This window comes from Camponotus vicinus, unplaced genomic scaffold, assembly GCF_025532165.1.
Source record: "Camponotus vicinus isolate PSW18456_S1 unplaced genomic scaffold, iyCamVici1.0 SCAF_7, whole genome shotgun sequence".
Lineage (NCBI taxonomy): Eukaryota > Metazoa > Arthropoda > Insecta > Hymenoptera > Formicidae > Camponotus > Camponotus vicinus.
Window position 1 is genome coordinate 8,989,402 of NW_028141979.1, and position 17,547 is coordinate 9,006,948.

Consider the following 17,547-nt stretch of genomic DNA (forward strand, 5'->3'; position numbering starts at 1 on the left):
GGACATGTCCGGCGAATAAACGAAAATGATCTGTTCTTTATATATTAAAGATGTAAAATATATCATCATCTATTTAACATTAATGTTCTAATATGCATATAAATATAAATAAAATTTTTAATTTTATATAGTCCTTTATTAAAAAAATTTATCTTATGAACATTTTATTTTTTTTTAATATTTTGTTATTTTATTTTTCTAACTTTAATTTTTCTATTTCTCTCTAATAATAATCATTTAATTTTAATTCCAAAGTTAGATATAAACTGATAAGATTATTTAGAATAAGGAAAAATATATAATGTGTATTTCTTTGTAAAAAATATAAATATATTTTTATAAATTTCAAACAAGCATTTTATTGTAATGTACCATTAATTTGAAACCTATGCATTTTAAATATATTAAATTAATGCATTTAAATATGATTAATTAACACGTTTTAATGTATTAAATTAAAATATATTAAGTGCATATAAGTTATGCAGCAGGAAACGTATAAAAAGAGCTTCAGCTAATTTGCACATTTATACGTGTAAATATAACATATTAAGATTTACAGTGTTGGCACATTGAAGACCTCAGATAACTTTTTATTAGTTTAAGCTTAGAAAAAGATCTTTCTCCTGCAGCTACTGTTACAGGTAGGGTCAGTAAAATTCTTAAAGATACTGTTAAATTTGGAAATATTGTAATTAATTCATTTTTTAACATAAATTAGAATACATCGAAAGCATTAAGTTCATCTTCAAAGAAAACTGAAACATTTTCGATTTCCGTATTAAGTTCTATCGCATCAATATCACACTCTTCGACTGGATCGAAGGATCACTCAATTTTATTTGTAGGTCCATGCAAGTTTTCAGTCTAAAATCTTTATTTTCCTTATTAAATTCTTTTATATTATTCAAAAACCCAAACCAGTCATGAAAATTTTTTAAGTGTTCAAATCGTTCTTCAACCTTCGAAAAGGCAATGTCTATAATAGTGTAGAAAAAAAAAATATATATATATATATATGTGTGTGTGTGTGTAAAGAGAGGGGGGGAGAGGGAGAGAAGGAGAGAGGTTTTCCTTTTATAATGAATTACATTGTTAATCAAAATTTGCCGCCCCTTATATTCTGCCGCCCGTGTGCAATGCACACTTCGTACACGCAGTTAAGACGGTCCTGCGTATAACCTTCTATATACTGTTAGGTATGCCAACTGCCAACAGAGAACAGAGCCATCAGTTTATGATAGTCTCTTGAAGCGATAAGTTCGCGATTGAATGCTTTTGGTGTTAAATCTGGTACTAAACCTGGCTGATTGAACTAATAGGATAAGGCATTAAATATATAATAAAATATTTATCTTTCTTTCTTTAAATGTGCATACAAAATTGTGTGGAGTAACAGGTAACGCTTTTATTTTATAAAAGACATTTTCTTTAATTTTCAAATCGACTAACCCATTTTATTGTAAATATTATTTTTATCTTTTACATACATTACAGTTAATAGAAATGAAGACGTATACGTTTGTACTGTAATAGCATGTTTCGATCATTTCGACATATAGAAAATGTAAAATTTATAAGCTAAATTTCTTTTTGACATTATAAAATTATTGTGTAATTAATTTTATATTATTGCTATAAAATTATCTAAGCTATAAAATACGTATTATCTCATTATCTAAGCTATAAAATTATCTATCTTAAAAACGTATAATATAACCTGTGTTTTGTTTTTAAAATATTTTTTATAATGAATATCTAGGCTCAGTAGGATATGTTAATTTAAATGTGTAATGAACGAATGAATAACAAATAATGAATAAGTAACATTTTATTCAAAAAGATGTTATAAAAATATTAACATAATTGCTTTTAGAATTTTGTTCGAATGTTTGATACAAATCGCTATATTATCAAAATTTCAAATATTTGATGATACTTGATTTCCGTTCAGTGTTTATATGTTTTTAATATGTTTCTTACTTAAGGAACAGATCAATCTTGAAATAACATGTTAGTAAACATACAGTCCATATCACGTATAAAATCGCGTTGTTCAGAATATACCTTCATTTCTCATACATTTTAATGCTTATATTATATATATCTATATATATATATATATATATATATATATATATGTATATATATATATATATATATATATATATATATACATATACTGAAATATGTAATTGCGCTGGAAGAAATCTTAAAGATAGCTAAATTGAGATAAATAAGAGTTATGTTTATTGTGCTTGTCTTATTGAAATTATCAAAATACGTCCGTTTGTCTCCTAATATTTAAATCCGAGAAAAATGTTTCATATGTCGTTTCACTAAGTTTTATCTAAGTATTTATCTTTTCCAATCATTCCTTTATTTATTAAACTGTATTATTTTAATTTCTTTTTAAATTAATCGTATTTTCTTATGAAACGTTAGTAAATTCTTTTGAACGTTTTTTTCACACAAAAGTCGATTGAATTGCATACTCTTTGTAAACATCCTGTCTTTAACGCAGGAACGTTTTTTGTAGATATCCGAACGAAATTTAACATGACATTCTTAAAACTATTATTAAGTAATAGTATAATATACCTTGCTATTGCCATAATGGCAATAGCAAGTTCTATGGATGATGAAGAATCAAAAATCAAAGGAATCGATGAAGAATCGAAAATCGTGCGCAGTGTATTAAATAACAAATCAAGCAATATATCAGATTATATACTTCCGATACATTATAACATAGAGTTAATGTTAGACAATAATTATCTCCATAGCGAATGCATAATCACTTTATATATTTCTTATGCAAAACAATACATAAGTTTTTATGCACCGGATTCAGCGAATATAATTGTATCGACATTAAAGAAAAATAAAAGTATGGTTTATAAAACAAATTCACCAATTTTTATTAAAAATAATATTGTCGTGCTCGATTTCGGTGATGTCTTGTTGCGTGGAATGTACGATCTGTATATAGAGTATAAAATCTCAATTAATATCGTAAGGGAATCTTTCGGAACTCCGTACATAAACGAAGATGAAGAAATAGAGTAAGTAGAAGAATATATAAAATATCAAAAACAAATTGTACATTTGTGCATTCTGCGCTTACAATTATCTAAAATTAGTCATTATCTAATGTTTATCATTAAAATACGGCAGGTGGTTAATCGCAACAAGTATCCAACGAAAAAATAGGTACCAAACGAAAAAACAGCAAATATTTCCATATTGGGACAAGCCAGAATTAGGAATTACATTTGTTATTTCCATAATGCATGATCGACAATACAAAGCTTTGTCAAATATGCCGATAGAAACTATATTTAGGTCCAAACTTACGATGTGGACATATTTTCACGAGACTCCTCTGATCTCCATAGATAGTGTAGGATTTCTGGTATCCGGTTTTCATAAGATCATCCTCTCGGATAATGAAACAATTCGCTCAACCATATGGTTCAGACCACAATCGGAACCGCATCTAAAATTTGCGAAAACTGTTATTTCTTCCATCAATGTATACATGAGTAATTGGAATATTTTGTGGAGAGCCCTTAATCAAACCTCTGTTTCATTTGAGAGCAAAGTGGATCATGTCGCAATCCCGGATTTACAAGATGAAATCAAACAGACTTTGGGTTTCATTTTTTATCGGTAATATATATAGTGAAAAATATAGATATATTTTAAAAACTATTTTAGGTAAATGTACATAAAAGGTCAAACCTCGCCGATTTTATCGCCACTGAAATATGTTATAGAAGAACTTTTTCTAGGTAATTCTACGCAAGAAATAAGTGGGGGACAACTTTGGTTTAGAAGATACAACAAATTGAAGTTTCACAACTTTAATGCTTTTTAACTCCGAAAATATTGATTTGAGAAAAAAAATTTTAAGCAAAAAATAAAGCCGCTGAAAAACTACAAAAAAGGTTATATGCATTTTCTTCATAAACCTACTATTTTAGCTGTTATATAAAAAAATAATTAATTTAAATACATTTAATACAATTAAAAAATATCACAAATGTATGTGTACACACACACACACACACACACACACACACACGCGCGCGGGAGGTGCAAGGGGGGCCTTCGGCCCCCTTCCCGCAACCACACCACCGGTAGGGGATGCATTGCGAAGAGTTCAATCACAATGGATATATGCTGTAAGTTGCAAAGCGAGGTCTATCTTGCCTACCGGCGGGACGGTTGCGGGAGGGGGGTGGCCGAAGGCCCTCCCTTGCACCCCCCGCGCGTGTGTGTGTGTGTGTGTACACATACATTAGTGATATTTTTTAATTGTATTAAATTGTATTAAATTCTATATAAATTTAAATTGTATTAAATGTATTTAAAATTAATATTTTTTTATATAACAGCTAAAATAGTAGGTTTATGAAAAAAATACATATAACCTTTTTTGTAGTTTTTCTTTATTTTTTGCTTAAAATTTTTTTTTCTTAAATCAATATTTTCGGAGATAAAAAGCATTAAAGTTCTGAAACTTGAATTTGTTGCATCTTCTAAACCAATATCGTCCCCCACTTATTTCTTGCATAGAATTACTCAGAAAACTCTCTTCTACAACATATTTAAGTAGCAATAAAATCGATGATGTTTGACCTTTTATGCATATTTACCCTATTTTAATTACATATTGTAATCTATTTACATAAGAAATTATATTAATATCCAAAATTTTTCATACATATTAGTATAATTATTTTTAGAGAAGCAGATATCACTTATAATGAAGAATTAGATCCTGTCGCATACAAAACGATAATTGCGCGCTTAATTGCACGTGGGATGATACAAAAATATGTTAGAAATCTGTTCAGACCAACTTACTTATGGCCTCATACATGGTTAAACGAAGGATTTAATGTATTTTATCAAGCATACATTATAGACAAGGTTATTTTATTACTAACGCTATTTGAATACGCAGTCAAATGATTAACAGTTTAGCAATGTAGATAATTGTTAAATATTTGTTCAAATATTCTGTTTTATTTTTTAATTATAAGAAATGATAAGAATCCAAGTTTTTAAAATTTCTAGAAATCCGGTGCAAGAAATTTAATAAGAACTAAATATGTATATGTTTTTGTATTAAAATTATCGCAGAAAAATTTACACACACAAACTTTATTCTTAACAATAGCATATAAAAAGCCAATTTTGATATGTACCAAAATCTTTTTCTTTTTGATTATTTATGATTAGTTATGATTATATCGAATTGATTTTAGGCTCTGCGAAATTCCCGGATGATGGATTTGTTTGTAGTTCAAGTTCAACATGAATTACTCTATCTAAATACCTATGTTGTTATAAATTCTACTAAAGAATATAATATAAGCTATCCTGAAAATTATATACAGTCTTCTTTTTCTCATATCAAAGGTATGGGTATAACACTGCATAATTAAACAATTAAATAATTATAAATTTCTCAATGTTAATTTCATAAAAAATGAGAAGCATTTTATAAACAAAAGACCTCGTACGATTCTTATGGAAAATAAATTTTGATAAAATTTGCAGAAACTCTGAAAATAAATAGTTTATGTGACAAATCAAAAGTCACAATAAGCGTGATATCGGTTGATGGAGCCGTTTCATCACTACAAGCGTTCAAATGTCGAAATAAAGCGTTATTTCAGAACTGCTGAGGGAAAATAAATGTATTATTGAGTAGAATCACGCACAGTTTATCACTTTTATTAATATACAGGGTGTCCCATTTTAACTTGGACAGTAAAATATCTCAAAAACTAAGCCCAGCAAACAAAAATGTTTCAGACAAAAGTTGTATGGTTTCGAGGAGGCCATAAGACGGTACCATTGATTTGACCTTGAAGAGTCATTTGAAGGTCACGTGAAGGTCACTTCAATTTTTTTAAATGGAATGCCCTATATATTTTTGCACATTCTTGTAGCTTATCTCGAGAGCTTTCCAAAACACTATAATTAAGTACCTTTTCGTTAAGTACTTTTTAAGTTATGAGGCTTGAAATAATTTCTTAATTTTACATAAACCGTAAAATATCTTGTAAAATATTCATTTTTCGATTATCTTACCTTAATACTTTTACGTACAAAATAATGAGAGGAATCAATTGGTGTAAAGAAAACACATAGTTGTTTTTAAGAAAAAATATGGAATTGTTAATTGCAAATTACATATTTTTTCTTCAAAACAACTATGTGTTTTCTTTACACCAATTGATTCCTTTCATTATTTTGTACATAAAAGTATGAAGGTAAGATAATCGAAAAATGAATATTTTACAAGATATTTTACGGTTTATGTAAAATTAAGAAATTATTTCAAGCCTCATAACTCAAAAAGTACTTAACGAAAAGGTACTTAATTATAGTGTTTTGGAAAGCTCTCGAGATAAGCTACAAGAATATGCAATGACAAATAGTAGGTTCCATTTAAGAAATTGAAGGTGACCTTCATGTGACCTTCAAATAACTCTTCAAGGTCAAACCAATGGTACCATCTTATAGCCCCCTCGAAATCATATAACTTTTGTCTGAAACATTTTTGTTTGCTGGGCTTAGTTTTTGAGATATTTCACTGTCTAAGTTAAAATGGGACACCCTGTATAAATATTATATTTACGTGGAAAAAATGTACATGCATGTATATATAGAGTGTCCATAAAGTTCACATCCACTATATGTCATAAACGGTTCAAAAATTACGAAAAATAATGAAACAGGTGTTCAATTATTTTGAGAGGCTAGTATTTTGAAGGAATTAGAGAAGTTGTACCCTTCCTTCATCCGAAGGGGAGAGAGACTTAGGAAAAATCCATATTACTATATCTTTTTTAACTAATTATATTTTATCAAATATCAAATAGCATGGCGACAATAGCGACGATGCAGCGACACACATTTTTTCCATGTAAATATATAAGTAAAATGTATTAATAAAAATGAACTGTGTCATTCTAATATATTATTTACTTTCCTTAATATTGCCTTATTTCGATATTTGAATAAATTGACTTGTAGCGACGAAACGACTTCATCAACCAATATCGCATTTATATTTTGACATTTGTTTAACTTTTATTGCGTTTTCACATAAACTATTTATTTCCAAAGTTTCAGCAAATTTCATCGAAATTCAATTTCCACAAGAACCGTATGAGGCCTTCCATTTGTAAAATTTAATTTAATTATTATTATTTTTAATAGATTTTATTATAATAATAGCAGAAACAATAATAAGAAAAATATCTAACTAAAATTTAATTTTTATATAACTTTTATATAATTTTATAATGTATAATTTTGTAAATTATACAACTATACATGTTTATCGAAGACTTCGAAAAATCATAATAAAATATAAAACGATTTCTTATAATTGTTTAAAAAAAATTTATTTTTAACAAATATTTCATCATTCAGTATTTATCTATTATTATAAATTATTTCGTTGAAATGTATTTAACAATTTTCTATAGCTGCTTACTTTAATTTAATTACACAAATTTTGTGTGTGATATATATAGTTTTATTATTTACAAATATATTCACAAACCTTTATTGCGCATTTCAGTAAAGGGATTTTAAATATACTAAATTTTTTTTTTTATACATTATAGGATCCATTACATGGCGCATGTTAGAACGAACATTGCCACCTGATATATTTTTAAAGGGATTTAAGAAATATTTGGATAATCAGTAAGTATAATGTATTGTAATGTAATAATATACATCATACTCTCTAAAAATGAATCAGTGTATTATCACTGAAAAACAGTAAATAGTCACTTATTACAGCAGTTATAAGTACAGCACTGTAAATCAGTGATATTTTATTGAAAGAATCAGTTAATAATTTTGTGTTTCAATCAGTAATATTTCTCAATATTAGTAATATTTCTTTCGTTATTGTCAGTAATATTAAACTACAATTCATCTCTCTATCTGTTTCATATAAACTTAAAAATTTTATTTATATTTACTAAATATTTATTATATTAAAAATTTTATTTTATTTATATATATTACATGCATATTGAACTTGTTATTTTAAATGGATAACGAATGAATAATTTTCATTAAGTCGCCAGACATTTATTTGTCCGACTTATAAAGATCGATTTAATATCTGAAGCCTCTCTATTGAGATTGTATCAGAAATTAAATCGAAGTAATACTTCTAATTTTAAATGTCGCTCTTTGCAAACTTTATATAATTCTTATGACTAAAATTAAATACGAGAGAGATTGCGATCGTAGCGGTAAACGAACGAACTAGCAATTACTGGTTTTACAGTAAAATTTATTGGTTTTACAGTGAATTTTATTTTAACTGACCATAATCAGTGAGATATAAGATAAAATAACAAAAAAGTAAGCGTTCCCACTGAAGATCAGTAAAATACTCACTGATTCTGAGTAAAATTTTATTTTACTGTTTAAATTAGTGATATATTCACTGATTCACTTTTAGAGAGTAGAGGAAAAGGAAATCGAAATATATAATAAGATATTTATCCCATTGTAATGTTGATAAGACATAGATATTTGAAATCTCAAATTTATACTGTTATTTTATATTTATGAATTTTTGTCGAGATTGTGAATTTCAACTTGAGTTTTTTTAAATAAATATATGATAGAGATTCATATTTTTTAAATTATAAACAATTCAAATTAAATAATATTTCGAGAATCTAGATTTATGAACATACAATATAAACATTCTAAAATCTTAGTAATATAGAAATTAAAATTATTATTTATTGAGTTAAAACAAATGCTTATTAGCATTATACAATTATTAATAAATATATATAAATATTAATATAAAAATGTATAAACATGTATAAAATGTATAAAATATACATTTTTAAATATATATATATATATATATACAGGGTGACCCATTTTAACTTAGGCAGCCAAATAACTCGAAAAATAAGCAAGATAGAGAAAAATGTTTTAGACAAAAGTTGTATGGTTTCGAGGGGGCCATAAGATGGTATCATTGGTTTGACCTTGAAGAGTCATTTGAAGGTCACGTGAAGGTCACTTCAATTTTTTTAAATGGAACATCCTATATATTTTTGTACATTCTTGTAGCTCATCTCGAGAGCTTTCCAAAACACTATAATTAAGTACATTTTCGTTAAGTACTTTTTGAGTTATGAGGCTTGAAATAATTTCTTAATTTTACATAAACCGTAAAATATCTTGTAAAATATTCATTTTTCGATTACCTTACCTTAATAGTTTTATGTACAAAATAATGAGAGGAATCAATTGGTATAAAGAAAACACATAGTTGTTTCGAAGAAAAAATATGTAATTTGCAATTAACAATTCCATATTTTTTCTTAAAAACAACTATGTGTTTTCTTTACACCAATTGATTCCTCTCATTATTTTGTACATAAAAGTGTTAAGGTAAGATAATCGAAAAATGAATATTTTACAAGATATTTTACGGTTTATGTAAAATTAAGAAATTAATTCAAGCATCATAACTCAAAAAGTACTTAACGGAAAGGTACTTAATTATAGTGTTTTGGAAAGCTCTCGAAATAAGCTACAAGAATGTACAAAAATATATAGGGTATTCCATTTAAAAAAATTGAAGTGACCTTCACGTGACCTTCAAATGACTCTTCAAGGTCAAACCAATGATAACATCTTATGGCCCCCTCGAAACCATACAACTTTTGTCTAAAACATTTTTCTCTATCTTGCTTATTTTTCGAGTTATTTGGCTGCCTAAGTTAAAATGGGTCACCCTGTATATATATATATATATATATATAGTTATATATATATATATATATATATATATATATATATATATATATATATATATATGGTTATATATATATATATATATATATATATATATATATATATATATATATATATACATATATAGTTATATATATATATATATATATATATATATATATATATATATATATATATGGTTATATATATATATATATATATATATATATATATATATATATATATATGAAAATAAATTATGTGTAAATTATATGCTTTTCTTTCTTATTATTATTTATTTATCAAGGTGCACCACATATCAAGTTTGATATGTGGTGCTAAAATTATCATAATATTAAATCTTATAGATACAATGAACCTACAGCAACAATTTCCACTCATTTATGGAACGCTATAAAATCTGTCATGATTGAATTAAATCCCAAGTATGATTTTAATATAAAAAACATGATAGATTCGTGGATTATGCAGAGGTGTTCTTTCGTGTTGAAAATGACGCGAAATTCTAAATCTAATTGTAGTGATCTCTTAACCGTATCAGTAGAATTTTACAACAAATTAGATGAGAAAATATATTATATACCTTTTACTTATACTACGGAGTTGAATCCCAATTTTACAATAACTTGGCCGAATATTTGGTTAACACCATTGCATTCAACAGTGCATATCCTTCTTGAGAAAAATCAATGGATTATTTTCAATTTACAACAAGCTGGTAAATATTGAATAATAAATTTACATCTATATTGTCTATTATATAATAATAAATTTACCATTATATTGTATATAATTTCCAGTATATATTTTTCTATATATAAATACATATATTTGTATAATTATTAAATATATACACATATATATATATATATATATATATATATATATATATTGTGTTAGTAGTCAAAGCCATTTTATGTTTGCACTAAATTGCATATCCAAATTTTCAGAATTGTTCAATTCTTATACATACATACATACATATATACATATATATACAGGGTGTCCGATTCGTGAGGGACCTATCGAAAAGTGATGATAGAATGGGTCAAACTAAGAAGAAAAGTCCTTTACCATTTTGCAAAATTCGCAATAATTATTAAGTAATAAGCAAAAATGTCCCGGCGCATGAGAAGCGGTAAACCACTTGTAGTGTGTGATTATTAAGTGATCAAACGAAAAGTGGTGATAGATTGGGTCAAACTGAAAAGAAAAGTCCTCTACCATATTGCAAAATTCGCAATAATTATTAAGTTATAAGCAAAAATGTCTCAGCGCATGAGAAGCGATCTGTCTACCGCTTCTTATACTCTGAGACATTTTTGCCTATAACTTAATAACTTAATAATTATTGCGAATTTTGCAATATGGTAGAGAACTTTTCTTTTCAGTTTGACCCAATCTATCACCACTTTTCGTTTGATCACTTAATAATCACACACTACAAGCGGTTTGCCGCTTCTCATGCGCCAGGACATTTTTGCTTATTACTTAATAATTATTGCGAATTTTGCAAATGGTAAAGGACTTTTCTTCTTAGTTTGACCCAATCTATCATCACTTTTCGTTTGGTCCCTCACGAATCGGACACTCTGTATAAATACACACATATATATTGTATATATATATATATATATATATATATATATATATATATATGTATATATATATATATATATATACAGAGTGTTAATGAATATCTGTTACAAACTTGTAGGGAATGCAGAGGATTTATATCAACTTTTAATAAGGAACTCATATCCGAAAACACATCGTTTGCGAGCTGCAGATTGGAACTGTTGGTATGTTCAGTATTAAGAATAATTTTCATAAATTTATTTGCTTACATTACACTACAAAAATGTTTAGCAATGTCAAAACAAATGACTACAGTAATTGCTCATAATGACGAGCACCAACTTCAATGCAAGCATTGCACCTGTGAAGCATGTTGTGATACATTCTTTCCAAAATGTTAGTCGTCATTTGGATTTCTCGTTGTCATTATGAGCAATTATTGTAGCCATCTGTTTTGACATTGCTAAACATTTTTGTAGCGTAATGTAAAAAAATAAAGTTATTATGAGAATTATTCTTAATACTGAACAGTTCCAGTCTATAGCTCGCAAACGGTGCGTTTCCGGACATGAATTCCTTATTAAAAGTTAGTCTACTTTGAACCCTCTACATACCCTAGAAGTTTGTAACTGATATTCATATACATATATTTACATATACATATATATATATATATATATATATATATATATATATCATATATATCATATATGACATAAATTTTAATTAAAAATAATCATAAGATGTATTAAAACTCATATATATAATATAAGATATAACAAAAGAGATTACAAGAATATTGAAATTTTATCAATATATTTGAAATTTTCACTTCTTGCTGTAATATGTAAAATTGCTGATACAGCCTTCATGTTAAATAATAAAAACGGAAGATACAAACTTCTCTAATAATAATAATATATTTAATATGGAAATATCTTTAACATCTCGAAAAATGCTTATAATTAATATATATCATTTCAAAGTATTTAATAATCGACAAAAGTAATTTACTTTATAACAGGATACTATCGCGTCAATTATGATATTGTGAACTGGCGAAAAATTGCACAATACTTAAATTCTGAAAAATATAGTAATATACATGTTCTCAATCGAGCGCAAATCATCAATGATGCCTTTCATTTTGCGATAGAGAAGAAACTTGAATTCTCCGTATTTTGGGAACTCGCTTCTTATTTGGCACAGGAAAGAGATTATATAGCATGGTATCCTATGTTCAAAGCCTTTGAATTTTTGTCGAATATCTTCCCATTCTTGGATTTTTATCCTGAGTTCAAGGTATATATATATATATATATATATATATATATATATATATATATATATATATAAACAGTTCTTATAAAATATCATCCATTATGACAATTATCTATTGATATATAATATAACAATTTCGTATCATAATAATGAATTTTCTAAAAATACATATATGTAGTAAGTTAAACAAGAAAATTGATTATATAATAATATTCAATTTTTTTGTACCAAAATTCAGAAATTTAAATTCAAGAGGCGCTTATGTTACATATTTATGTTATATATTTTTCTTTGTATTTAATACAATCACATAAATTTTGAATATTTCATCAAGTTATTTTTCTACAATAATAATACATTAGTATTTACATGATAATTGACGATTAATTGTGTAATTAATATTTAATTAGTTTTAGGAAATTATAGAACACAGTATATAACACAATTATCTTTCTTATATTAATTTTCTTCCGTAGTATTCGAATATTTACGCTGTTAAAAATATACAAACATTTTGCAGAGAAATTGACTTATATAATTTTAAGATAATTTTTTTACATTATACAACACATAATAATTTAATATATAATAATCCACTTGTAAATGCTTGTTTTATAAAAGAATTTGATATTTAAAGTTTAAAATACTTAAAACCTATATTTGATATGCACAGATTTAAATTAAGAAAATAACTCATTATATATCAAAATCGATACATCAATCGATACATCAATATGTACAGACTAAAATATATATACAGAGTGTCTCGTAAAATATGATCGCGCGTACCTCGACTCTTTTTCATGGCTATGCGATACTCGCCGCTGACACACCTACCGCGCATATCTTACGATCTAGCCTCGCGAAACGCGCGTTTATTCACATTTTTAATTAATATTTCAATAAATTAAATGCGAAAATTGCAAAATGGTAAAGGACCTTTGTGTTGAGTTTATTGCGTTTTATCCACTCACGAGCGTTAGCACAATCTTATGAAACACTTTGTATATCGATATATCTATGTTAAGAATCCATTAGATCATATAAAATCCATACCTATTTAGATGATAAAATATATACACAATTATCACACACAAATAAGAAATTGGTAAATTTGATTATTATGGTGTTGATGTTACGAAGTCACATAAATATTAAAGAAATATAAAGAAAATTATTTAGTAAAAATGTTAAATTTGCGCGTACATTTTATTTGTTCTTGTAAATAATGAATAAACTAAATATAATGATACTTATTAAATTTTAGGGCGTGCTAAAGTTTGATTTTATGCGATATTATAGATTTAGTTACTGGAATCTGTATGATGAAAATAACATCAACGACCATACTAAATGTTTAAAACAAGAACTCGCAAAGTGGGAATGTATTATAAATGAAAATTCTTGCGAAGAAAGGTCTACCCGTTATTTGAAATGGCATCTATTAAATCCTAAAGAAAACAAGTAATTCTTTTCATAATATTTAATTCTTTTTATAGGAATATTTTTTATATTTTGCATATGTTTGAGAAATTAGTTATCACTTATGTCAATAATTAATAACACAATTTCGTTAAAAGATTTTTATTTCTTTTCTGGACTGTCTACTGCAGAATTTTGCCTGGATGGAAGAGATGGACATATTGCAATGGTTTGAAGACGGCACATCGTGATACATGGAATAAACTTTTTAATGATTACATGAAAGGAAATAATAAAATATTAGAATGTTTGGCTTACAGTAAAAATTCTGAAATTATAATCAATTATTTAGAAGTTATCGCAAATACTGTAATATTTCCAAAAATTTCAAAACCTTTGTATAATCAATCTCATCTTCAACTTGAATCGACAGAGCGAGCTTATGCCTTAAATGCTAATATTTTCCTTTCCATTCTTGAGAGGAATACTAAGTACATGCTTACAAGTTTATTAAATAATTACAAAATAATGAGGCACAGGTAACGATATTATTTAATAAAGATATACCACACATAGACATGAAGATTTATTGAATGAATTATAAATGTATTTTTTTATTCTTCACAGGCTAATTAATGATATTGTGACATTAACTGTTATAATTAACAATGCGTATTCTAAGGGACAGTTGGGCGAGGTAAATTTTAAATAAATTAAATTCTATATTTCTATATTTATTGAGTGTTAATTTTAAAATTTACTTTTCACTATAAGTGTTATATATTTTATATAATATTTTTCTATAGTTCTGTTCGCATAATAATACTTCGCATGTGTGACAGTGCAATTATTAAAAATACGAAATCATTTTTTGATGATAATTATTAAAATAATCCATTTTAGATAAAGGAATTCGTAAAAAAGGAGCTAAATAATTCAATCATTTCCACTGTTGAATACAAGATAGAAACACGCTGGTCGGAAATCGAAAAACAGATAAAATATTTTCGGTCTTTATTCACATAATTAAATAACTAGATTTCTAAGACATTAAGTGATTAGAAATTATAAATACAGCATAAATGATTGTGATAATATTTATAAATGTATATACTTAATTATTCACTAATGTCATATAAAAGATAATAATTGTTTAATTATTTAATTATGTTTTTTTTAAATATTAATTGTATTTAATCAATATAATATTAATTGTACAATATAATATTAAAAATATTGTATTGTATAATATTGAATAAATATTGTGTTATATATAATATTTTATAAAAATATTATATTATAACATAATTCATATTATGAATGTTTTTAATATTATATCATATTACATATTATATTGTATTATTTTTCTATATTACAAATTTAATACATAAATGTTGATTATATATTTACGTGTGTTTATTTTACACAGTTACATACATATACAGGGTTTTTCCGGTATCTCGCAACAAAATAAAACCATGAGTAGATCTCGCTTAACTAAACTAAAAAATGCTATATCATTTTGCAAGAAAACACTCTCTAAAAGTGAATCAGTGAAAATATCACTAATTTAAACAGTAAAATAAGATTTCACTGAGAATCAGTGAGTATTTTACTGATCTTCAGTGGAAACGCTTATTTTTTTGTCATTTTATCTTATATCTCACTGATTATGGTCAGTTAAAATAAAATTCACTGTAAAACCAGTAATCGCTAGTTCGTTCGTTTACCGCTACGATCGCTATTTTTTTCGTATTTAATATTAGTCATAAGAATTATATAAAGTTTGCAAAGAGCGACATTTAAAATTAGAAGTATTATTTCGATTTAATTTCTGCTACAATCTCATCTAGAGAGGCTTCAGATATTAAATTGATCTTTATAAGTCGGACAAATAAATGTCTGGCGACTTAATGAAAATTATTCGTTCGTTATCTATTTAAAATAACAAGTTCAATATGCATGTAATATAAATAAAATAAAATTTTTAATATAATAAATATTTAGTAAATATAAATAAAATTTTTAATTATATATGAAATAGATAGAAAGATGAATTGTAGTTTAATATTATTGACAATAACGAAAGAAGAAATATTACTGATTGAAACAGTCAAAATTATTAACTGATTCTTTCAATAAAATATCACTGATTTACAGTGCTGTACTTATAACTGCTGTCAGTGACTATTTACTGTTTTTCAGTGATAATACACTGATTCACTTTTAGAGAGTAAATACATTTAAACTCTCATGTGCATTCTTTTTGATCTTAGAATATATTAAAATTTTGAAATATCATTGAAATATAAAAAAGTGAAAAAAATTTAATTTCTCTTTCTCCCCCTTGCTTTCGATCTCCCTTATTCACTGTTTTCTGTATTGTAACAAATTCATAATCACGAATATGTTCCCATCCAAATCGTCATTCGTAACAACTGTATTATTGTGCATTATATTCGGACTAACACATGCAAATTATCACGTTGAACACGTTAAATTATTTATTTATATTGCGCACTAATATCTTAATCATATTATAATCGTTGCAAATCTTTTCTTAAATATATTTAAGTTGAACTTATTTAACTTGTAAAAAATGCATAAAAATATGCTGATCAAAATGGAAACAGAATTAAAGAATTAAAATCTCGAATTTGAAAAAATATGTAAACTTATAAAGCTATCACTTTATATAAACATGTTATTGAAGAAACGTCAATAGTGATCGATCTAAAAATGGCACCAAAAATATCTCGCGATATTTATTACTTGAAGAAAAATAGTACACTTGTATCGCGCTTATATTGTAGTTACATTTTCCGCAATACGGAAATCTCAGGCACTCTCGAGGCTGCTTGACCGAATCATCAATACTCGAGTATCAATTTCCCATTTGCATTAATATCGACGATATACGCTGCTATCAGTATTTGAGTTCACGAAGTCAAATCCTCGCGGATAATTTTAATCGTCGAAACGATGCAAAGTTTTATCCGCTAATCCCGCATTGGACACCTACGACGATCGAATTAGATTGACGTCGTTTAAGATTTATATCTGGCCATGAAAGAGATTTTTATATCGGATCGCGAGAAAGAGGGAGAGGCGAGCTCGGAGGAGTATATATTTTAAAAGTCAACAAAAATCGAATCAGCTGAGATAAAATCTGATTCTCTTATTTATGTTTTAATTATAAAGATAATGGAAATATCAATAAGTTAAACAAAAATTAAATTTTACATTTTAAAATCAGAGATTCTTAATATATCGCATTCTTTCCTTACTTTATGCATTGATATTATTTTATCATATACTTAAATTATTGTAATATATTTTTTTATGTCATTCTTATAATTATTATACATTTAAGAAAATAAAGTGAGAATAATTTGCTTTAATCTAAGATATTACGATTGAAGACACGTGAAG

The 17,547-nt window shown here is 26.2% G+C and overlaps 1 protein-coding gene across 2 annotated transcripts; it reads left to right on the top strand.

Annotated features, from left to right (window-relative positions):
- Nucleotides 1-1,249: 1,249 nt before the first annotated feature.
- Nucleotides 1,250-15,198, top strand: LOC145975225 (aminopeptidase N-like). Of its 2 annotated transcripts, XM_083105563.1 has the most exons (12): nucleotides 1,250-1,399; nucleotides 2,540-3,065; nucleotides 3,178-3,672; nucleotides 4,752-4,938; nucleotides 5,277-5,430; nucleotides 7,656-7,737; nucleotides 10,182-10,552; nucleotides 12,437-12,714; nucleotides 13,961-14,157; nucleotides 14,307-14,654; nucleotides 14,743-14,812; nucleotides 15,019-15,198. In XM_083105563.1, exons 2-12 carry the CDS (start codon nucleotides 2,560-2,562, stop codon nucleotides 15,139-15,141), a joined length of 2,811 nt encoding a protein of 936 aa, XP_082961689.1. In that variant the 5' UTR covers nucleotides 1,250-1,399; nucleotides 2,540-2,559; the 3' UTR covers nucleotides 15,142-15,198. The 2 variants fall into 2 exon arrangements, with proteins under 2 accessions (XP_082961689.1, XP_082961690.1); XM_083105564.1 differs by lacking the exon at nucleotides 1,250-1,399 and having other exon boundaries at nucleotides 2,459-3,065.
- Nucleotides 15,199-17,547: the final 2,349 nt, after the last annotated feature.